Below are 25,318 nucleotides of genomic sequence, written 5' to 3'. Positions count from 1 at the left end.
GTGAGAGGTATCTGTAATTTTGGAGGCGTGAGAGGTAGCTTGTGGGGAGGTTAGGCTAATGTTTGCTTACAAGAGATGTTTTGGCGGAGTTCCGGGAATTGCTGATTCCCGATTTTGATAGATCACCAGTTTCGACACAACACGTTCATTCACATTATTACCGCTCTCATTACACGGATGTTCAGTCACTTCAGTGAGTGGTGATACTGCTGGGAGCACTATCACCACCCATCGCTTAATCGCAGCCAATCGGTAACCATTTAAACATCCAATTACATATTTTTTTCGTTTGTGACCTTTACGCTGCAAAGGCGAAAGCCGTGATTGGCTGTGTGTAATGGAGCAGGATGGAGAACAACAGATGAGTGCAGGTCTGGGGCTAGCGCTATACTGAATGGTGACGAGGATTTTGTTCAGTATTTGTGAAACCACACAATATTATTCAGCACAGCTACACTTAAAGGAAAGTCATGTGTTGCGATGGGGCAGGTGATCGTGTGTTTTTTTTTTTTAGTTTTTTCTATATATATATATATATACAATTACTGTCTAAGATGACTGACATAGTAAGAAACCATTTTATGTGTTTGGAACAGGAGCGATATTTTTTTCTTTCCCGATGTTACAGTAAAGCAAAAACATTTAAAGGTTTTTCAGTATCACACACTAGTCTTCCCTTCTGTTTACTGTGTTGTTACAAAGGTTAATGATAGAGAGCAGATTGTATATCCACCTGCAATGCACCTTCTTTGTATTCAGTAATATTGCAAAATGTCTCTGGCAATATAGTAGATTGCTGTCTCTGGCACTATAGTAGATTGCTGTCTCTGGCACTATAGTAGATTGCTGTCTCTGGCACTATAGTAGATTGCTGTCTCTGGCACTATAGTAGATTGCTGTCTCTGGCTCTATAGTAGATTGCTGTCTCTGGCACTATAGTAGATTGCTGTCTCTGGCACTATAGTAGATTGCGGTCTCTGGCACTATAGTAGATTGCTGTCTCTGGCACTATAGTAGATTGCTGTCTCTGGCACTATAGTAGATTGCTGTCTCTGGCACTATAGTAGATTGCTGTCTCTGGCACTATAGTAGATTGCTGTCTCTGGCACTATAGTAGATTGCTGTCTCTGGCACTATAGTAGATTGCTGTCTCTGGCACTATAGTAGATTGCTGTCTCTGGCACTATAGTAGATTGCTGTCTCTGGCACTATAGTAGATTGCTGTCTCTGGCACTATAGTAGATTGCTGTCTCTGGCACTATAGTAGATTGCTGTCTCTGGCCCTATAGTAGATTGCTGTCTCTGGCCCTATAGTAGATTGCTGTCTCTGGCCCTATAGTAGATTGCTGTCTCTGGCCCTATAGTAGATTGCTGTCTCTGGCCCTATAGTAGATTGCTGTCTCTGGCCCTATAGTAGACTGTATGAAGTGTATACCTAGCGCCTGCTCTGCTGATAGTGGACCCTTGAGCTTTGGATGATTGACACCTAGCTGTCAAACGGGAATAGTCTAATGTAGAAAGGGTAGCCAAAGCACCTAACCTGACGATGGCTGGGTCTGGGTAAGTGACCAAGTGAACAACTAGTATTAAACCTTGAATGTATTTAATCCAAATAAAAATGTATCACAAATTTCTCAGGTACACAATACATATACAGTAATTTGACAAACCATATACAGTGTGTTTTTAAGAAAGTAATAAAAATGTATCATACATTCTGGATTCACAAAACATGTACAGTGATTAACAAAACATGTACAGTATTACCAAAACCTTAAAACAGCTGTGGTGTAATAAAAACATGGATCCATTTACTTAATATAAATAAAATAGGATTATACCAAAGGAAGTCACTGGATGCTTTAAAATGAGATATCTTAACGGTGTATAGACATTCTGCTAGATAATACATTTAAAACAATGTGGTCACAAGGGAATGATATTCTTACATACGCGTGTTAAAGTAATGTATGAAAAGAAAATGACATGTTGAAAATGGTGACCAGTGTAAACAAGAGTGAAGAAGTATGTCCAGGTGTGAAGTAAAAGGTGGTAACCAATGTCTTGTGCCTTAGCCAAATGTGTCTGAATTTGACTCCCAACAAAAGAACTGAATATACTAGACCTAAGTGCTAAAACATGATATCTGGATGTGTAAATTACAACTATATGTCTAGTGACTTACGGCTAAACAATGTTTGTAATGCACACCAGGGTCTGGTGTGCGGGATATGGAGTGACCGTAAGCTCAATCACGGTATTTAAACAAGCAAAGTGTCTTTAACAGTGATAAAAATCGTGATAAAAAGTTGTGATAAAAAATCAAGAATAATATTGGAACAAAAAGTATCAATAAAAATAAAAATAATCTTTGACCAGAAAAACAGTTTCAATGTGGAAAATAGCAAAAAAAAGGTAATTGTGGTGAACGTAACAGTCAGTGTTAAAAAAACCAACTTACAGACCGGTACAGTAAATTTTTCAGTACTTCCGGTCTAATTATGTTATTATTTTGATATCATACATAATAAAATATAATATATATAATAAAATATTGTTTAAATGTGTATTAAGTTGTCCACTTTATTGGTCTTATATTTATATGTTTAAATAAAGGCCCAGCCACTTTCCTGTACTGATGTCATGTCCACACTTATTCGTAGCCAATGTAAATTTTGCTTTGTATTGCACAGCTCTTATGTCTGTATTCCGTTTTATAATAGGCTGTTTATTAGCAGCCGAGTATGTGATCGTTTTTCAATCACTCTCATGTCCGAAGGGGAAAATTTGGATGCCGACTTTTGGCTTACCCTATTGGACATGACGTCATGTTCAGTGTCAGGAGTGGCTCTGATTCAGTGCGCTGTACGTTGTTGGTATGGGTGTGTGCGTATGAACCATTCTCATAGGGTTACGTTTATTTGTTTAGCTGGTATAGTAATCCTCAACTACATTTTCAGAAGTTTGAGTTATTGAGAACTTGGGAATAATACGTGGGGAGCTGACTCCTTCTTAGTTTTATAAACAACAACAGTCATATTTTGAGTGTTATTATGTTCAGAAGTGATCGCGTATATTTATATTAATATATATCACTATATTCTTTATAACCTTTTCAGAAGTTAAGAATTATTGGGAATTTGAGAATAATAAGTGAGGAATTATTGAGAATTATTGAGATTGCGAGACAGCTCATGTCAGTTTCATATTTGGGAAATGCATGTATAAAAAAAAAATAAAAAAAAAATTTCTTACCTGAAGTTTTCAAATTGACTCTCTTTTCTAAATTGTGGGCTGTTAGGCTTGCGGGAGCGCAAAATGCTATCATTTATTGCGTCATTCTTGGCGCGAGACTTTTGGCGCGAGAATTACGTTTATTGACGTTTTTTCACGTGGTTGCGTCATCTATGACGCTCGTGTTTGTTGCAGATGTTTTTGGCACCAAAAAATATTTTGTCAGTTGTGGGCGTCATACTTGCACCAAACTTTTTTTTTTTTTTTTTTCCAACGAGCTTTATTGGTAAAAATAATAAGTTTACAATTGCCATGGAAATAATCCGGCGTGGTATAACACAGACAATAAGACAATGAAAATAATATATACGAAGGGCAAGACCAGTAATGGCAAATATATGTAAGTCCAAGGATCCAAGCATTTGTTGAGTCCCGCATAAAGTTCTGGCCAAGGACGTAGTAGCTCGAGGATTTTTTCTTTTTTTATAAGATAACACATGTGGATGAAACTTCCACGTAAACATTTAAACAAAACAAAGCAATGCGACAGAGATCCATTTAAAAGATAGAAGAGTCTAGCTGATGTTGGTATACGTAAGGAATAAGTTGCAGTCTTCAAGGAGTTAGTTAAGTGATAGGAAGTCAGGGCTAAAGAACCAGTTCGGAGGGTGTATGGTTCAGGGGCGAATTTCTGGATGATACAGGTGCGTCCTAGTTATGAGATGTGTTACGGGGGTTGATGTGACTGTACAAGGCGTCAGAATGTCTAAGAGGTATTAAGTAATTATGGTGGAGGACTAGAAAGTGTGTGAGTGTATGTTTCCCAATAAAAGGACATAGCACAGTAGAAATCCATCCTTTTTGTTTTCTGGTAGTGAAACCTTTCTAAGGAAAGGAGAAGAGTGACGTTTTGTACCCAGTCTTTTTGAGTAGGAATGTATCGCTGTTTCCACAATCTAGGGATCAGTTGCTTAGCCCCACTAAGCATAATGTACAGTAATACCTGTCTATATTTGCATTTGATCTTGGGGGGTTTGTTAAATAAAAGCGTCAAAGGGGTAAAGGGGATAGATGTATTGAGAACTTTTTGGATTTCTCTGTGGATGTCCTTCCAGAAGGGTTGAAGTGTGGGACAGTCCCACCAGATGTGGAGGAGCGTACCAATTTGTTTGCAATCTCTCCAACATAGTGGATCTGTGTGAGGGTAAATCTTGGCAAGTCTGCTGGGGTAAAGATACCATCTCTCTAAGAGTTTTATGTTCGTTTCAGTGATTCCCATTGAGGAGGGGGCCTTCCCCATTTGATGAAATATAATGTCCCACGTCTCCGGAGGGATCTCATGGCCCAGCTCGGCTTCCCATGCTCTGGTATAAGATGGAAGGTTTTTGGAGTGTAGAGTGATCAGGATTCTATATATCTTAGAGAGAGCGCCTTGCGCTAATAGTGTGGAGTGGCATAATGTTTCAAATGGGTTTAGATTTCTTACCAGGTTATGTTTGTCTTTGTGGTGGGAGAGGAAGTGTGTTAATTGTAAGTATTCGAACCATCTATCAAAAAAGCTAATGTTCCTATCCGCAAGAGCGGTTTTCTGGATGATGGTACCTCTTTCTAAAACAAGATGGCAGGGTAGACCCGCTGATAGAGTATACCGGTCCTGGGACTGTTTATGGAGTAGTGGGGGGAAGTCTTTGTTGTGTAGTAGGGGGGTGAGTGGTGAGGGTATGGTCGATACGCCTTTTTGTGAACCTATGAGGTGATCCCATGTGGAGAGTGTATCAGTCACTAACGAGGGTGTAAGAGATGATAGAGTCCTATGTTGCCTGTATGTCCAGCATACTGACCCAAGACTTTGTGAGGTGGATAGGTCATGCTCGAGCTTGACCCACTCTTTATCAGTACTGTTTTTGCACCAGTCAACTATTCTGGTCAGTTGTGCTGCCTGTGAGTAAAATAAAAGATTGGGGACTCCCAGTCCCCCCTCATCCCTCCTCCTATAGAGGGTAGTTTTAGAGATTCGAGGGCGTTTATGTGCCCAGATGAAACCATTAACAAAAGATTGTACACTACGGATATAATGTAGGGGGGGTTGTATAGGAAGGGTTTGAAACATGTATAAGAAGCGAGGCAGGATACTCATTTTAAATGCTTGGACTCTACCAAGCCAGGAGAGAAATTTGTTACGCCAGGCTCTCATATCTGTTCTAATGGAGTCAAAAAGGTGTTGGTGGTTTTGTTGGTGTAGAGCTGCTTTTGAGGTCGTTAGTTTTATCCCTAGGTAATTTATGGAGGAAGGTTGGAATCGGAATTGATAGTGATTGGTGATCTGCTGAGCTGTCTGATCGGAAATGCCAATACCTAGAAACTCTGATTTCTGCTTGTTTATTTTGAAATTGGAGAGAGTACTATAGATACCTAAAGTCGGGAAGAGTGCTTCCAAAGATTGGGAGGGGGAAGTCAGAGAGAATAAAATATCGTCCGCGTAGAGTGTTGATTTGTAGTGGGTATCTGCTATATTAATACCGTGGATTTTTCCATCATTCCTAATCCTGGAGGCAAGAACCTCCATGGCCAGAATAAACAGTATGGGGGAGAGAGGGCAACCCTGCCTCGTTCCATTTGTTATTGGGAATGCATTTGACAGGGAGTCGTTTAGCTTAATACGGGCTTTCGGTGTATGATATAGGGCAAATATTTTCTCAATGAGTTTGTTGCTCAGGCCAAAACGGGTGAGCGTTGATCTAAGGAACAACCAATCCAGCCTATCGAAGGCCTTTTCGGCATCGATGGCAAGGAAGATAGAAGGGATGTTTTGTGACTGAGTGTATTCGATTAAATTAAGGATTTTAATGGTATTGTCTCGCGCCTCTCTTTTGGGGACAAAGCCTACTTGATTAGTGTGGATTAGTTGGGGGAGGAACTTATTAATTCTATTAGCTATGAGTTTAGCATAAAGCTTAACATCTACGTTTAACAATGAAATGGGACGAAAATTAGATGGGCTATCTGCGGGCTTTCCGGTCTTAGGGATCACTGAGATGTGTGCTTCCAGCATAGGAGGAAGAAAAGGATGATCCTGGTCAACTAAGTTAAATAAGGTGCATAGGTGAGGAAGCAAGGTGGGTGCGAATTTTTTGTAGTAAGCGACCGAGAAACCGTCAGGGCCAGGGCTTTTGCCCGATGGAAGGTCTTTAAGGGTGGTCATGAGCTCTATCATAGAGAAAGGTTCGCCAATTCTGTCGCCTGTGTATCAGAAAGTTGCGGTAAGGGGGTGGTTTGGAGATAATTGTTTATGACTTTACCGGGGTCAGGGGGGCGGTCAGGATTAGAGAGGTTGTAAAGATTAGAATAATACGCTTCAAATTGGGAAAGTATTTCGGAGGTGGTATTGACAGTTTGGTTCGTTGGGGTCTTAATTTCATGAACAAAGTTTTTAAGTTTTTTCAATTTTAAAGAGCGTGCTAAGAGTTTTCCCGCTCTATTGCTTTCGAAATAAAATTTTTGTTTGGTCAGTAAGGCCAGTGCATTAGCTTCACTAAGTTGTAAGTCATGTACAGTTTTCCTGGCTTTCATTAAGTCAGCTAATAGCTGAGGGGAGGAAGGATTTCGCTTATGATCATATTCAAGTTTGGCTAGTAGGTCAGTGGAAGTTTTGTATACCTGCCGTGCTTTCTTTCTAGCTTGTGCTTGTTGTTTGATTAATTCCCCCCTGATAAAGCATTTATGAGCCTCCCAGACAACAAAAGGATCTGTTTCCGGTAAGGAATTAAATCTGAAATACTCTTGTAGTAGCTTTTCTAAGTTGGGAACTAAAGTTGGGGAATTTAATAGTTTCTCGTCCAATTTCCACTGAAAGTTGCCACTAGGTGCTGATGGCCATTTAAGTGTTGTTAGTACAGCCGAGTGGTCTGACCAAACGGTATGTGAAAGCTTGGAAGATAGAACATTGGAAAGGCCTCTTTGATTAGTAAAAAGGTAATCAATTCTACTGTACGAACTGTGAGGGGCAGAGAAAAAGGTATAGTCTTTCTTCTCAGGGTGGACGAATCTCCAGATGTCGAATAGAGTCTGGTCTAGCATAAGCTTCCAGAGTTGCTTGAGTGTGTGTTTAGGAGTTGTGGGACGAGGGTTCGAAGAATCTAAGTGTGGTTGAATGGGGAGATTAAAGTCCCCACCTAGATATAGTGCACCTATAGTGTGGTCTAGGATCTTAGCAAAACTTTTCCTAAAGAAGGGGAGCTGTCTTGTGTTGGGAGCATAAAGATTGACCAGAGTCACAGGGGAGCCGAACAGGGTGCCAGTTACACATAAAAACCTGCCTTCAGTGTCAGTGTAAGTGTGGATGTGAGTGAAAGGGATCTGCCTACTGATTAGGATGCTTACTCCATGTCTTTTGTGATCAAAAGAGCTGTGAAAGCTTTGAGTATAGAAACCTCCAAAATAGTTAGGTTCCTTGTGTTTTAGAAAGTGAGTCTCTTGAAGGAAGAGAATATCCCCCCCTTTCCTATGTAGGTCTCTCAAGGCTAGTGAACGTTTTTGTGCAGAATTCAAGCCTTTAGCATTCTGGCTCAGTAGTGTGAGAGTTTTAGTGTGGCCTTCCATGGTGTTGGTGTGTCTGGTGATTGTAGTTGGGTGACTGTAATAGATAATAGGCATGCAAGTGTGGTTGTAGAGTAACAGGAGGAAGTTGTGTTGAGTATGCCCCTGGGACTGTATCTCTGTCGCATAGCAAGAAAAACATGAATAAGAACATAAAACAAAACATACATTTTCTCATAAGAAATCTAGATACTAAAGTAAGCATTAAACTTTTAGTGTTAAGCAGGAGGGATTGTAACCCGTTCCATAGCAAGTGGTATACATTTAAAGGTAGCTAATGCTCAATTACATTGATAAAATATTTCCAGCAATACAATATAATAATTCCTAAATTCCAAAATTTACTTATTTCTAGACCAGGAGTCTGCAAACAGTGAAAGATTTATGACTAATGAGGTTATACATTACCCAGCGACCAAGCTGTAGCACCGGGTAAAGACTCTAGTAGAATGTTCAGTTCGTAGGGATAGTTAAGATACAAAATAATTGGTTAGGTTGGGACTTTAGAGAACGAGCCGGGGGACTTGGCCTGCGGCTTAGACTGAGGTTTGGGGGGGATGTGCTGCCAGTCTCTCCGGGCAGGACCTGTAGATTTCTTTCTAGGGGGTTCGTGAGAGTCCTCTGGAGAGAGTTCTTCTGGCGGGTCCAATTCAAGGGCCTGGCAAAAGGCGTTGACATCCTCTAGGGTTCTGCAAATTAGCTTTCTATTTCCATGAAGGACATAGAGATGAAAGGGGAATCCCCATCTGTAAAGGATTTTCTTCTGTCTGAGCATAGATGTCACAGGAGCCAGGTCTCTTCTCCTTTGCAATGTACGTTGGGAGAGGTCCTGAAAAAATTGGAGAACAACCCCCCTGAATTTAACAGGCTGATGCCTACGTGAGAGGTTTATGAGCTCTTCCTTTTCGTTGAATTCTTTAAATTTCATGATGATGTCCCTTGGGGGGGCAGTGTCTGGGGGTTTCGGTCTAAGGGCTCTGTGGGCTCGAACCCAAGGAATATCCGTGGAGGGGGTGGTGTTCCTTAGATGTGCAAATAAAGCTGGAAGATATATTGGAAAGTCTTTAGGTAGTACCGATTCAGGAACACCTCTGATTCTGAGATTTTTCCGGCGGCTCCTATTCTCCAGATCCTCAATTTTGTCAAAGAGATCTGCTATAAGAGCTGTGTGATGGTTTGTTGAATCTTGAGTTGTATTGATTTCCACTTGAAGGTGGTCCGTGAATTCTTCCAAGGCCTCCACTCTATTGCCCACTGAGTGAAGGTCTTGCTTTATTTCTGCTATCTCTTCCCTGATACACGAGCGTATGATGTCTGCTATATCCTGTTTGGATGCAAGGGTAGAGAGAATGTTGTTGGGGACGGGGGTGCTCTCTTCTGTGTCATCTTCTTGTACTTGTAATGACTGTAATTTCTTTTTTGGTGACTTAGCGGGTTCAGCACTATCACCCACTTTTGGGGCAGGGGGCGAGAAAAACTGAGCAACCATACTGTCTCTGTGGTTGTGCATCTTAGGGGGCTTATTTAGTTTCGAGGTGCGTTTTGCATTCATTGCGCTGTGGGGGGTTGTAAAAGTGCGTTACAGATACTTTTTCCTCTGCAGATATGGTGAAGAGAGAGAAAAGAAAAGTCCTGAGCCTTAACTGCTGTTTGAATAGCAATGTCCGGTAAAGTGGAATAAAATAGGGGGCCAGGTGCAGAGCCCAGGGACCTCAGGGGTCTGTGTAATGTCAGTTGGTACACTGCCGCGTGGTGATTTAACCACGTGAATAACTGTGCAGGCAAAAATCTATAGGCCCCAAACAGCAGGCCTCTGGGTATGCGGCTGATCCCCACTAAGGGTGTACTCGTCTGTACTTGTTGCCCCTGTCTCAGGTTGGAGCCCGGATGGTGTAAGACACCGGTCTATTCCCTCTCCTTACCCGTAAAAGAAGAGATCTCTGGCTTCCTATAGTGCAGCTGCGGTCACAATGCTGCGTGTGCGGATCTCTCCCGGTAATGGCGGTGGGGTCTGAGGGTAAGTGAGAGTCACTATAGTTACCGCTAGCGGCAATCCGGGTCAGCGGTCAGGGTGAGGAAGGATTCTTCGAGGTGATCAAAGCATGTAGTGAAGTCCCGGGTTCAGGGTTGGCTCCGGATCGGGCCAAAATTAGTGTGATGACCGGGGAAAATGCGATGAGGCTCTAAGACAAGAGCAATTTCACAAGGCCTGTTAAAAAAGCTTTCTCGTGACTCCCGGTCTATAAAGCTTTCATGAGAGCAAGTTTTTCAGTGGAATCTAGGGCATTGCATGTAATTTTTGAGCAGATATATGGAACTGGGTCCCGGAGCTCAGAGATTACACAGCTTCCATTGCTGTTGCTGGCTCCGCCCCCCAGCTGCACCAAACTTTTTGACATTATTTATGACTTAATTTCTTTTTGCTTCTGGTTTCCAGAGGCTTATTTTGTTTGCATTTATTTCCCATTCCTGAAACTGTCATATAAGGAAATTGATCATTTTGCTTTATATGTGATTTTTTCTCTTACCTATAGCAAGATGTCTCAGACTGACCCTGTCTCAGAATCTACTACTGGAATCCTGCTGCCTGATGTCGGTTCTACCAAAGCTAAGTGCATTTGTTGTAAACTTGTGGTAACTGTTCCTCCGGCTGTAGTTTGTGATAGTTGTCATGACAAACTTTTACATGCAGACAATATTTCTATTAGTAGTAGTCCATTATCTGTTGCTGGTCCTTCAACATCTAATGCTCAGGATATTCCTGTTAATGTGAGAGAATTTGTTTATAATTCCATTCAGAAGGCTTTGTCTGTCATACCGCCTTCTAATAAACGTAGAAGGTCTTTTAAAACTTCTCATAAAATTGATGAATTTTTAAATGACCGACAACATTCTGATTTATCTATCTCTGATGAGGATCTATCTGGTTCAGAAGATTCTGCCTCAGATATTAACACTGACAAATCTTCATACTTATTTAAAATGTAGTATATTTGTTCCTTATTAAAAGAGGTGTTGATTGCATTAGATATGGAGGAATTTTGTGAATCCAGAATTTATGATACATTTTTATTACTTTGTTAAAAACACACTGTTTATGGTTTGTCAAATTACTGTAAAGATATTGTGTACCTGAGAAATATGTGATACATTTTTATTTGGATTAAATACATTCAAGCTTTAAAGGATTGCTTTCTGTTATAATTTTTAAGCTAAACAACTAACATATTAAAGTTAATCAACATTAATTAAAACCTACTGACCTATATTTTCTCCAAAATTAAGTTTCATAACGTTCTAAAAGTTATATCTTTTATTCGCCGATGATGTCACGTTATCCTGCCCACTATTTTCATCACTGAGTGTTCAAAATACTTAAACCAATAACTTTGTGTTTAAAGCGCCATTTTGAAACCTAGGTATTATAAACGGATTGGTACAGAGCAAAGGATACCCACGGAGTGGGTTTGGAAAACAATTACATTTGCAGACAAGATTTCTGATATACGGTAGAGATATGTTAATGAAATGCTATTGATAAAAAGCGTTTTTGGGGTAGTTAGTTAGTAACAGGCATAGAAAATATTTACTTACAGTGGCCCTTTAATACTAGTTGTTCACTTGGTCACTTACTATAGTAGACTGTCTCTGGCACTATAGTAGACTGTCAGCGCTGCAGAATCTGTTGGCGCTCTACAAATACCTGATAATAATAATAATAACTGTCTCTGGCACTATAGTAGATTGCTGTCTCTGGCACTATAGTAGATTGCTGTCTCTGGCACTATAGTAGAGTGTCTCTGGCACTATAGTAGACTGGTATCTTTGCAACTCCACTAGTAAGAATTGGTTACTAGTAATGCTGGAGGATACACAAAATAAGCTAATATAAAATCAATGTTAGAAAACATACATTAATGCCAAAAAAGATGGACATTTAGTAATTAATACAATATAATATTAAATGTCATTATAGTGGGAACGTGTCATTCTCTAATTCATTAAACATGTATTTTTAGCACTAATTACCTTGCAACTTTTCTGCAGCTCCTGTATGGTACTTAAACTATGTATTTAACCCAGTTCCCGGAGTTAAACACATAGTTTAAGTACCATAGAGGAGCCACAGAAAACTGCTGGTCCCAGGTGGAAACTGCTGGCAAGTCAAATAGTGGCGACAATTGCATAAGTGCAGCCACTCCCACAAACCTTTACTTAGCATGTCTTCATTATTGTTTCAGCTGTTTGCCTCTGCTAAGCATGCTTGAACTATATCAAAATAAGGGGCTTTAAAAACTATATTGTAGCAATGACTGTTTTTGTTTTTTTAAATCAAAACAGCACCTGCTAGACGTTAAAATATATCTGCATGCCAGATTTCATAAGGGTTGCTACAGGCTTTTTAATTTGTTTTAAAAATGTTTCGATATGGCTGATTTGTTTTTTTGCTATAGACTAACATGAGTGTCTTGTAATTACAAGGTGTTTACAGTCTCTTTTAAAGGGACATAATACTGCTGAGCACAGCTACTTTACTTTGATTACTGTGCAGCATGCTATTATTTCCCTCTTGTGTCTGCAGCTCTCGTCAGTCGTTCTCTTATTTTAGCCCTTTACAACTGCTAGTTAGTTAAACTCCTCATCTTCACAATGGGAGCCACCATCTTGTTTTCATGCACACTGTGACAGAAGTAGTGTGCATTCACAGATATTTGATATTATTGTCATCTTTATAAGTAGATATAATTGGTATAGAACTTGATCCTTAATTCAAGTAATGTTTAAATTATTGGCCCATACACTTACATCCCAATGGGGAGTGTAGGGGTGCCCAAGTTATCAAAAAGAGAAAAGTAACCACTATTAAGGCACAAACACATAAGTAAATCCACTAGAGGGGACCGTTACTAAAACTTTATATTTAATCATAATAGTTAAAATAACTCCCTTCTGGGAATATTAAAAACATTTAAAAGGAACAAAATAGCAGTCAGAGTCTCTGGATGTGACACAAACTACACTCACCGGCCACTTTATTAGGTACACCTGTTCAATTGCTTGATAACACAAATTGCTAATCAGCCAATCACATGGCAGCAACTCAATGCATTTAGGCATCTAGACGTGGTGAAGACGACATGCTGAAGTTCAAACCGGGCATCAGAATGGAGAATAAAGGGGATTTAATTGACTTTGAACAAGGCATGGTTGTTGGTGCCAGACGGGCTGGTCTGAGTATTTAAAAAAACTGATCTACTGGGATTTTTACGCATAACCATCTCTAGGGTTTACAGAGATTGGTCCAAAAAAGAGAAAATATCCAGTGAGCGGCAGTTGTGTGGACGAAAAAATGCCTTGTTGAGGTCAGAGGAGAATGGTCAGACTGGTTCGAAATGATAACAAGACAACAGTAACTCAAATAACAACTCGTTACAACCAAGGTATACAGAATACCATCTCTGAACACACAAATCGTTGAACCTTGAAGCAGATGAGCTACAGCAACATAAAACCACACCGGGTGCCACTCCTGTCAGCTAAGAACAGGAAACTGAGGCTACGATTCGCTCAAGCTCACCAAAATTGGACAATAGAAGATTGGAAAAATGTTGCCTGATCTGATAAGTCTCGATTTCAGCTGCGACATTCAAATAGTAGGGTCAGAATTTGGCGTAAACAATATGAAAACATAGATCCATCCTGCCTTGTATCAACGGTTCAGGCTGGTGATGGTGGTGTAATGGTGTGGGGGATATTTTCTTGGCACACTTTGGGCCCTTTAGTACCGATTGAGCATCGCTTAAACGCCACAGCATACCTGAGTATTGTTGCTGACCATGTCCATCCCTATATGACTACAGTGTACCCATCTTCTGATAGCTACTTTCAGCAGGATAATGCACCGTCACAAAGCTCAAATCATCTCAAATTGGTTTCTTAAACATGAAAATTAGTTGATTGTACTCCAATGGCCTCAACAGTCACCAGATCTCAATCGAATAGAGCACCTTTGGGATTTGGTGGAATGGGAGATTCACATCATGGATGTGCAGCCGACAAATCTGCAGCAACTTTGTGATGCTATCATGTCAAAATGGACCAAAATGTCTGAGGAATGTTTCTGACTCCTTGTTAAATCTATTCCACAAAGAATTAAGGCAGCTCTGAAGGCAAAAGGGGGGTCCAACCCGGTACTAGCAAGGTGTACCTAATAAAGTGGCCGGTGAGTGTATGTGTCAATATACAATGATACAATAAAGCACAGGATCGTTACTTCAAGCAAAGTCAGAGGCCCATTGTAAGACATCCACTGAGTTAGAAAAGATCCCTAGCAATCAACAGTCTATATTTTCGTGACTTCTTGTTATATGATGTTTACTAGTAATTTCAGTTAACTACTTCTGAACATCTTTTTTTTTTTTTATTTGTAATCAACAATACATTACACCAGAAAAAAAAATAATTCAAAATTTTCAAATTGCCAAAAACTACTAGACATATTTATACAAAAAAAAAAAAAAAAAAAAGTCTAAAAAACGTCAAATGCATGATAATACACAACCTGGCAAAAAAATAAATAAATTAAATGTCCTATCCACTTAACCTCATAGCACAGTATTATACTTTATAACACTTGGTTAATTACTTCTTCTGTAATCATATTATTGGATTAAATCATTATTGACACAAAAACAGACAAGACAATACATTGCAATAACAACAACAACGGCAAGAGAAAAAAAAAAGTCAAAAACAATCCGTCCTGTCCCTCTCCCCCTGTCCTTCCCATTCCACCAGGATCCCCCTCCCCTTCACTCAATCACTCTAACCAACCTTGAGGAAAATGGCCAGCATATAGGTTGGTTTGTACAAAGGTCGAATTAAGTAATGGTTTAATCAAGCTTCTTTGGGATGCAATTGGTAATGACAAAATAAAGACTTCCCATTTCTTAAAGAATGAAGGTAAATATTCCTCCTGAGGATATGTCAAGTTTAACTGTTCTACCATAAATTGAGTGATCAACGCATTTTTAAAATGAGAAATTTTAGGAGATGTCCTAGCTTTCCAGTTTTTAAGGATAAGGTTCCGACCAGTTAATATAATGGTATTTATAAGCTTGACATTTTTCATGGTTCTGTAGAATTTCGCTAGAATTGTTTTTTCAATTGTTTTAAAATAATAATCTAAGTATAGAACATTATTCATCCAAAAAGTAATTTTTTGCCAAAACTGAAATTTTTTTGGGCATTCCCAGAAACAATGCATTAAATCTGCCTGTGTTGACCTACATCTAGGGCAGAACAGTGGGGTTTTATACCATTTTGACAAGATAGCTGGTGTAAAATAACACATAAACTAATCTTTATCTGCGACTCATGCCAAGATGTTGGTACCCATTATTGTGCCATTATATTAAAGCTATCTATTATAATCTGATCATTAATATCAGGTAATTTATTTGACCATTTTGCCACAATACCATTGACCTGTATACAAGATGTTTTTTGATTTAATAATAGGTATAAGGGAAAAATTGCATAGACACCAGCTGCGTATCTAGATATCCTATTATGCAGTTCTCCCAAAGTCCAATCTGAGCCATACTTTTGTAGTAATTCAAATAAAAAATGCCTTACCTGAAGGTAGGCATAAAATTCACGAGGAGAAAGACCAAATTTGTTAACCAATTCTGCATAGGTTATAGGTTGACCATCTGACCACCTTATTTGGTAAATCCAGTTTAGGCCTTTAAGAGCCCACATTTTAAAGATCATATTTGTACGCCCTGGACCAAAATCAGGGTTACCACAAATAGGGAGTTATTGCGAGACATAAGGAGAATGACCTAGTTCTGAACACAGCTTTTGCCAAGCCATTATGACGTTCTTAAACATACTGGCATACAAAATGTTTGATGGCAATGATGTTAAGGGACAGTGTAGTATCGCCTTTAGATAAAAAGGGGCCACAAGTTTGGATTCCCATATAATTGAAGTAAGTTGTTCTTTCTCTGTTATCCAATCTATGGCAAATCTTGCCAAAGCAACTAAATTATACGTTTGTATATTTGGGAGCGCAAGACCGGCTGACAATTTTGAATTCATAAGCCGTTGTAACACAATCCGGGGTTTGGCTCCCTTCCATAAGAATCTAGAGCAGGCTTTGTTATATTTGTACACATCCGCCTTCTGAATAGGAAGCGGTATGTTTTGAAAAATGTAGAATATTTTGGGAAAAAGAATAGTCTTAATTAAGAAAACGCGTGCTGACAAAGAAATAGGTAGGGAGACCCAATCTTCTTTTTTCTACATTGCGTATAGTTCAAATTATACCATTCGTTCGGATTTTTAGAAAGCCTAAGCCCTAAACATGCAATTTGATCTGCCTCCAAAAAAGAGTGTTTAATTCTAGTTATGGAGCTTCTGTGTAGCCACATCAATTTGGATTTAAGTATACTAATTTTGTAGCCTGATATTTTTCCAAACTGCCCAATTATATTCTGTAATTTTGGTAACGTAACTTGAATGTTAGACAAGAATAACAGGAGGTCATCTGCATAAAGTAGCAAAACTAATTAATTGTCTGCTACTAAAATACCCTCTAATTCCTGGTGAAGCAGTATAGCTAAAGGTTCTAAGCAAATATTAAATAGTAACGGCAAAAGAGGGCACCCTTGACGTGTCCCTCTTTGCAATACAAACCGTTGAGAGATCGTGTTATTGATAATAATGGTTGATGACAGTCTACTATAAATAGCACAAATACAATTATGAAAATGTCCAACCAAACTGAATTGTTCCAGAGAAAAAAACATATGGTCCCAGCTTATCCTATCAAAAGCCTTCTCGGCATCAACCGTTAGGATAGCTTCATCAGATGTTACAGGAGATCTGTGGGCCCTATGTTTATTCCATACATACTCTAACAATACTAGGAGTTTCCTTATGTTCCTAGCCGGATTCCGGCCTGGCATGAATCCCGATTGGTTTTCATGTATTATGTCCCCTATGTGTGGTTTAAGGCGATTGGCTAAAATAGCTGTTAATAGCTTATAGTCGGTATTGAGAACCGAAATTGGCCTATAGGAACTAGGACATTCAGGATCTTTATCCTTTTTTAAAATTAATGAGATATTCGCCGCCGCAAAATAGGGTGAACATTCAAGATTCCCAGAAAAATAAGAGTTAAATAGCTTATTTAAGATCAGAGTTATCTGTGTTTGTAGAATTCGGTAGAATTCTAATGGGAGGGCTTCTGGCCCAGCGGCTTTATTTAGTTTAGCCATTTTAATAGCATTTACAATGTCCTCGTCTGTAATATGGGAATTAATAATTGAAATTATTTCTGGCAACAACTTAGGGACATCGATCCTATCCCAGAATTCTTTTTGAATAGTAGTATTATGGGGTTCTGCTTTATATAGATCATTAAAAAAAATCAAAAAAATACTTTTTCAATATCCAGCTGACTAGTAAATTTTTTTGTACCTTTTTTAATGGCCGAAATAACATTCCTAGAGCTAGGTTTAGTGATTCTGCGAGAAATTTAGCAGATCTTCCCACAAATCCTCCACAAAGAGCTTTTAATCTGAATGTTTCTTGAGTACTTTTCTGTTTTAAATAGATATCTCGAGTTGTTTTCACCTTCACATATATATCCCATCTAACTTTAGTGGGATTATCTATATATGCTCTGTAAGCATTTTTGACTTGGTTGGCTAGCTGCACTTCAGTGCGACTGGATTTTTTCTTCTGCTGAATTATATAAGATTTTATTTCACCTTGTATTACTGCTTTGGACGCCTTCCAAAACTCTACTTTCCCAAGGTAATTTTTATTGTTATTGTAAAATTCCAACCATTTGTTACCCATCCAGTTTTGAAAATTAATATTGTTGCTTAAATATTTGGGGAAATATGTTATTAGTAATACCCTTCATACCTGACTGACAGTTCAATGATATAGCGGCATGGTCAGATATTGTAATGTCTTCAATTTTAGCCAACCAATCCCAATTCAGCAAGGAATCAGAGATACAGAAATAATCAATTCTGGATAATGATTGATGTGCTTTCGATAAACAAGTAAATGTACGTAGGTCGGGATTTTGGACCCTCCAAATATCGATAAGTCCTAATTGTGAACAAAATTTTTGGAAAATTCGAACTTTCCTATCTCTACATTTTATATCCTTTACACTTGAGTTATCTAGACTGGGATCGGCTAATAGATTAAAATCTCCGGCTATTATCAGATTTGAGCCTATGTATCTATGTAATTTCATTGTCAGATTGCTCCAAAATTCTCGATCAACTTGATTAGGGCCATATATATTGCATAGTATGTATTTAAATTTATTAATAATGATTTCTATAATTAAGAATCGCCCATTAGGATCCAGTTCTTTATTAACTATTTGATATACTACAATTTTGTGCAATAAAATCGCTACTCCCCTTTTCCTACTATCTTGTGGGGTGGCGATAACCTCACCTACTCAATTTGTTTTTAATTTAACAATTTCTGGGGCTTTAAGATGTAACTCTTGAAGCATGACAATATTGGATTTAAGTTTCCCAAGGTATTTTATTATTGATTTCCTTTTAATTGGGGAGGTTATTCCTCCTACATTCCATGAGATAAAGTTAAGACTTGGATCCACCAGCTTAATTTAAATATGTTGGAGATGACATCTAATATCAGTGGGTAGGAAGGGATATAATATAAGAGGAATACCACTGGAAAAAGGAGATAGAGGGAGAGGGGGCAAAAAATAAATAAATTAACATAGCATTATGCATTCCCCAACCCATGCCTATAAAGATGTACATAGAGACTTGGCAACACATGTTAGTCTATTCTATGCCCACTTCTCTTCAAAATATTTCTGCTTCTACAGGATTATTTAAGGTATGAGAGGTACCATCTTTTAACACTATCAATTTGGCGGGGTAGATCAATTTTATGTCATAGTTAGCATTCAGTAATCGGCCATAGTAAGGAGACATTTCCCTTCTCATGGTTAAAGTTTCAGTAGAGAAATCTTGAAAAATTAGTAGTTTGTGTGTACCTACTGACAAGGTCTTCAATTTCCTATAGTATTTAAGATATATTAATTTGTCTTGGAAATTGAAAAATTTAAATATAACCGATCTTGGTTTCACATTTCCCTGATTTTCTCTACGGTACCCAATTCTGTGTACCCGTTCCACCAGAAATGGAGTAGTTGGCGGAGGTATCTGGAGTACCTGTGGAAGGGTAATAGTAACAAAGGTAATCAAATCTTGAAATTCAGGTAATTCTGGTAACCCTATAATTTTTAAATTATTACGTCTTGAGCGATCCTCAAGATCCTCAATTTTTGTTTGCAGTATCGCAATGGATTTACTATGTGACGCTACTAAAGATTCATGTGTATTATATTGATCTTCTAGGTCAGATACTCTATTCTCAACCTCATATAATAAGTGTATATATACTAACACAAGTGATTAAAACAACCTATAACAGGAATTCTCATATACTTATAACAAATAAAGCTAAGACCTATATAGATATTATTAAGTTAATAGAAACAGCATTTAAGGCTCATCCACACTTAACCAGGGATATATATATATAGATATTATTAAATTAATACAAGCAGCACATTAGGGATCGCCCACAAATAGCCAGGGAAATGTGCAAACAATGTATTCAATTTATAAGGGAAGAAAGTTTTTTAGTAATTTAAATTTTTTAACATCACATCACCTGAAGTATAGCTTTAAACTCCTTGGTAATTCATAGTTTAATTCTTGATAATCCTGTGTGTTGTTAATTAAATTATCTATACCAATGGAAAAATAGAGTGGAATTATTAATTCACGAACAAACCCTAATGAGAGATTTTAAACTTCTAGGGCAGTAGATAGAGAAAAAAAATATTAACTGAATTGTAAGTTGTGATCATAATTTACTAGCTGCCACATTTAGAAAAGCCCCGGTACAAACAATTTAAAAATAGGCTAAATAAAGCTGTTCATATAAGGTAGCTACAATAGGCTAAATAATCAAGTAACAGGTATTACAGACGCCACTTTAAGGAACTTCTAAGTGCCCTTAATATTTTGCATGTGGTTGAAGGCTTTAGAGGGGAATTTTTTTTATTAATAATTGATAGAATATCTTTTAAGTAAACGTAACAATTAGAGTATCTCTTATTATAATCAAAACCTTGGTCGCTACTTAGAAGCCTTTTATATCTAAGTTACTATTAAAAATTTCAGCAACGAAATATAGTAACAGTATTTAAGCTTGTCTTAGCGGAGAGAAAAAATTATATATTAAATGTCAAGTTCACATAAACAAGTCATACGAAATTCCCCAATTGTGGCTGATATATCCACTTTAGCGTGGAGACCCCCCCCCCCCCTTGTAGTCTGGGCCGTAGATATTAAATTGAGCCCATCGCCTTCCTGGTATTAATTATATGAACATAGGTAATTCATAGCTTGAAAAGGAAAAGTACCAGAAATCACCCGACTGGTGATGTTATATAGATTCCTGGGATTACGGTCTGACCAATTCTGGATCCAATGATATTGTAGGAAACCTGATCATCGATCGTTGCGCTCTGCCTATGTAAATGAATCCAGAGAGGCTGCCTACCCCTGTTTCGACCAATGGGACATTAGTGGAAATGATCCGGTCCACAAAAACAGTGCTTATTTGCGTTTCTGCACGGCTTACACTTGCAAGCCTGTGCAGCAGGACCAGACCAGCTAGACAAGACAGCAAAATCCCCGATAGTAGTGGGCGTTCCTCTCAAACTTTGACCGGTTGTCCATCAAATGTTCCACTGCTAGTGAACATTTTCACCTGCGGAAATCGTAGGACAGCTGCCCAACATTCACAGACCAGCTACCCGGCTTGCTTCTTCAGGTATATAAGACAGCCGCTGTACAAAACAGTCAGACCCCCGATAATAGGGGGGCGTTCCTCTCAGGCTTTGTCCGGTTGTTGACCAGTTAATCCACCGGTATGGAGCCTTTCCAGCAGCAGGAATCACGAATCAGCTACTCGGCTTCCACGGGTAAACTACCCAGCTTATTCTTTAAGGTATACGAGATAACCTCTCCTCGATCTCCAGGTGAGCACCAACAAACAGGTGTCTTCTGTACCCACGCCGTACTTTCGTTATACTGGCGGGACCAATGTGAGTTCAGCTCTCCAGGGCCGATATAGCCACTTAATAGTTCAGCATTCGCCAAGTAAAACTAGGTAATTAACAGACCAGGCATCTGTTGGTATGCCGTGCACTAGCCAACATGCACAATTCGGCTGTATTCAGAAACTTCCTTTGCAGGACCAACAATCCTAATACCCGGGCCTCAGGCGGCCAAGGGTGCTGCAAACGGCTGGCAGGTGAACAAGATCTCCCATTAGAGATGCGAGCCGTAGCAACAGCTACCTGCAGCTACCTGTCTGCCCCGCCTCCAGCCGGAAGTTCGACTTCTGAACATCTTTAGCAACTATATTAGGATTTTCTGATCAACACTAAGTATGCAATTTCTTTATTAAATAAGAGAATGTTATGTATGTTCTACACATTAATATGTAATGAGAAGGTGAGTTGAACAGATATTTTTTTCAAACGTTTAGGTAATTGAAAATAGATTCAGTAGTATTTCGGCTCTGTATCATTTGCTGATCATAAATGTACTCATCTTTATCAGATGTCGTGCATCTATATCAGATGGTCAATGAAAATAATAAAATTAATAATTATTAATGTGCAAAACAATATTTTAATAGTGCAGTATATTTTCTTATTTTCCACTTCTGGGTAAATGCTGTTAGTGTAATGGATGTTGTTGTGAAGTAAAACATTGTACCTTTTTATATATATTTTGTTCTGGTAATGTTGTTTATTTTCCATGTTTTGCTTATTTATTTTATTTTTTCCTTTGTTCTTTTCTAGGTGACATGCAAGCTTCCTCTAGCCAGCTGTTTGTTGACTCGGAATTCCCAGCTAATCTGTCTTCTCTAGTTTGCGGAGGAAGAACTCCATTGTCTTCTCTGAGTGACCGCATTACATGGAAAAGACCACAAGTGAGAGTATACCAGGCAACATTGAGTCTAGCCAGGGATGATTCACAATCAGGGTTTGCAACCTAATGCATGGGTTCAAAGTGAGACCCTCCATTTTTGTAATCAGGTTCCTAACTCCACTAATCAATTGATCCCATTTGCAACAGATTTGCTCCTGTTGTATGAAAATGGCTTATTCCTTATATCTTTATTCATGGTCCACTATGTATCTGTATGTTTGTGGTGATTATTTTGGTAATTAATTGCTAATTTGTTACAAACATAATATTTGTGTAGATTTTTTTTTTAAATCACCTACCAAGCAGGTTGTAATCCCCTGTTCTAGACTTTAAAATTTGCTGGGCTTAACATATCATGTTGGAGTTTTTCATTTATATATTTTCTCTCTTTGAGGTCTTTAATTAAATTACAGCAATATGTCCAGTCATCATCTTTTAATAATAATACTGTTACAAACACCTATTGAATGTTAGTTTTATGCCCAATCATTATCTCTTAAGCAGGTACATGCTACCTACAGACCCTCATCTTCTGCTCTCTCTGCTTCTACAACACTTAACTATGCACAGTATGTTCCTTCATTTAGCACTAGGAAAGGAGGGCATGAAAGAGCTAGAGCAGCAGACGGGAAGTTGGATTTGAGGCCATGCCTCAGTAATGACGGCTCCCCTGTTGTCTTCTGCATAGTAGGGATAATATATAAATGAATGTTAATGAACCTAACATCCCATAGAGTTATTACATACTCCATCAAGAGATACAGCTGGAAAATTACACAAATGTTTTCCTTCTGTTAGGAAATTTGCACCTCCCCTCGTTTATTTCCAGAAAATGGGAGAGATGGTTTAGGAAAGCAGGGGATTCTAGGAGACTGCTGGTTCGTATGTGCTTGCTCCGCACTGCAAAGGCATGACCCACTTCTCAGCAAGGTAATAAGACATTAACATATTACTTTCTTTTGTCCTACCATGACTGGTCTAATTAAAACATTTATTCCTAGACAGATTCTGTTAACCATTTAGCTTCTCTCCTCCTCCCCTTCTATTAATCTTACTTTCCCTTTCAGGTGTTTCCACCAGGCCAGTGCACTTGGACAGATTGCGGATACCAGGGCCGTTTCACTTGCCGATTCTGGCACTTTGGCCGCTGGGTGGATGTGACCATTGATGATTGCCTGCCATGCCTGGGAAATAAGCTCTGTTTCTCTACCTGCCAAGATAAAAATGCCTTCTGGTTGCCATTATTGGAGAAAGCATATGCCAAGTATGTGCATAAGAATAATAGACAGCCTAGGAAATGTGTGCAGGGGCAAAGCACAGGATGTGATGTGTGACAGGAGAAAGTGATGTAGTTTTATTTGTTTTACTGTAAAATTGCATTGAGTGGAATATTAACACATAATTGGTTTATAGACTATTAAAAAAACAATAGCAATAAATAAGGGTATAACAAACTTATGCTACATTAAAAATGGCTGCATTTGTGCTTAGGCTGTTTGAAGTATTACTAGCATACAAATTATTATTATTATTATCAGGTATTTGTAGTGCACCAACAGATTCCGCAGCGCTATAAACATACACAGTATACAAGATAACATTTACAGGGATCAAATGGGTAGAGGGCCCTGCCGAGAGTTGCACTGTTGTAGTCGGCTCTTATGAAGGTGAACTACAAACACTACTGGGCTCATAGGCTTACAGGCTAAGGGGTTCAAGGGGATAGCAGTGGAGATAGGAAGGTTAGTGTAGGTTGTATGCATCCCTGAATAGTAGAGTCTTTACGGAGCGCTTGAAGCTTTCAAAACCAGGGGAGAGTCTTGTGAAGCGAGGCAGAGAGTTCCATAAGATGGGAGCCAGACTGGAGAAGTCTTGTAAACAGGAATGTGAGGAGATAACAAGAATGGAGAAGAGTAGGAGATCATGAGCGGAGCAAAGGGGACGGGAGGGAGAGTATCTAGACACAAGGTCTGAGATGTAGGGGGGCGCAGTGCAGTTGAGGGCTTTAGAAAAGCGGATAGTGGTTAAAAAGATAACCACTGCAAAGAGTACACTTGTAGCACTCAAGAGCTAAATAAGTATAATAAATTATACTAAGGAATTCAATATGGCATATGAATGCGTACAGAAATAGCACCAGTCTCTAAATATACATTAACCTAACTAAAATTAAAACTTAACGTTTATTGGTCAAACAGTGCTAAAATTTGCGGAAAACAACAAATAGTTAAAAACACAAACTGTAATTGGTGCTATTGTGTCGATTCGAAAGAATGGCAGGCTAATGGGACCAATAAGGGGGTCAATATATGAGAATCACCTCTGTTGAGGCTGAGAATAAAGTGATAATATCAGTATAATTCTATAAGGGTTGTATATACCTGACGTCAGTACTGATAAGTTATAAGTGTATAGGTAAACCGTAGTAACAGATGAATTAGTAAAAATGTGCGCTTCAGATAATCAGAGATATCAATGTCCTTTCAGGTGTAACCAAGGGTTAAGTAGTTTACAGAAGCTATTAGCTCAAACCATATGTTATTGAAATGTGGTTGAAGTGGAGAGTAACCAATAGGTTGTCTAACTCTATCACTTTAATTCCTGATTTTGGGGAGCTGTAAACAGTATACTCTAAATCAATTATAAATAGCTTTGTATAGAGTTTATATCAATTATCTGGTTAATATTGCATGATAGATAAATTATAGTTTGGTAGATTTGAATTGTGCGCAACATCTGAATTAATGTATTTTGCAGTGGGTTTTGGTACCTTAATTTTAGTATTATTTAAAAACACTATAATTGTGTTTATTATTTTAAGGTATATGTTAACCTAAGTTTGGGGTACCGTTCCCAGTGTTTAAATGCACAGTATTATTGGTAAAATTGTGTTGTTGTATGTGAATAGGTTTGGTTGGTAATTATTATAATTAATAGTATCCTCCAACTCTAGATAAGCACGCACTATTACTATATATCGTGGTCTGTATATCTTACCACATTTCTGTAATGGTAATCAAACCCTCTATTGCTACATGTCATCATGGATTCTTATACAATGTTGTGGTTTTTTATGTGCTTATGTAGACAAGGGTTCGGTTGTGTACCGTATAGGGTTGCCACCTGCCCCGGTATCACCGGGACAGTCCCGGTCTGGGACTGTATGTCCCGTGTCCCGGAACTAGGCTCCAATGCCCCGGCCTGCCCAGCTCCCCTGTCACTCACACACAACACTGTTGATTTTTTTAAAAAAAAACTTTGGTGGCTGGGCCGGCAGGGCAATGTGAGGGAAACTAGGGACGTCACTAGACTCACACTCTCACAGAGTCACAGCTACATGCACGTCACACAGTTTGCCCTTAGCAAAAATGGCGGCGGATACCAAACTACTGGAG

General features: G+C 38.7%; 1 protein-coding gene across 2 annotated transcripts in view; it reads left to right on the top strand.

Annotated features, from left to right (window-relative positions):
• The first annotated feature begins 317 nt into the window (after positions 1 to 317).
• CAPN10 (calpain 10) overlaps positions 318 to 25,318 on the top strand; it is an 81,114-nt gene continuing 56,113 nt past the window's right edge. Inside the window, exons 1-4 of one of the 2 annotated variants that reach the window (XM_053710316.1) lie at positions 318 to 371; positions 21,794 to 21,924; positions 22,722 to 22,853; positions 22,991 to 23,187. In XM_053710316.1, coding sequence (XP_053566291.1) covers positions 338 to 371; positions 21,794 to 21,924; positions 22,722 to 22,853; positions 22,991 to 23,187 — 494 coding nt within the window. In that variant the 5' untranslated portion in view covers positions 318 to 337. Of the gene's footprint in view, positions 490 to 21,793; positions 21,925 to 22,721; positions 22,854 to 22,990; positions 23,188 to 25,318 lie in introns of both variants that reach the window. The other variant, XM_053710317.1, reaches the window with a different exon arrangement.

The sequence above is a fragment of the Bombina bombina genome, chromosome 4 (genome assembly GCF_027579735.1).
Source record: "Bombina bombina isolate aBomBom1 chromosome 4, aBomBom1.pri, whole genome shotgun sequence".
NCBI classification, from domain to species: Eukaryota; Metazoa; Chordata; class Amphibia; order Anura; family Bombinatoridae; genus Bombina; species Bombina bombina.
Note: the sequence above shows the minus strand (reverse complement) of the source record. Positions and strands in the feature narration are given on the sequence as shown.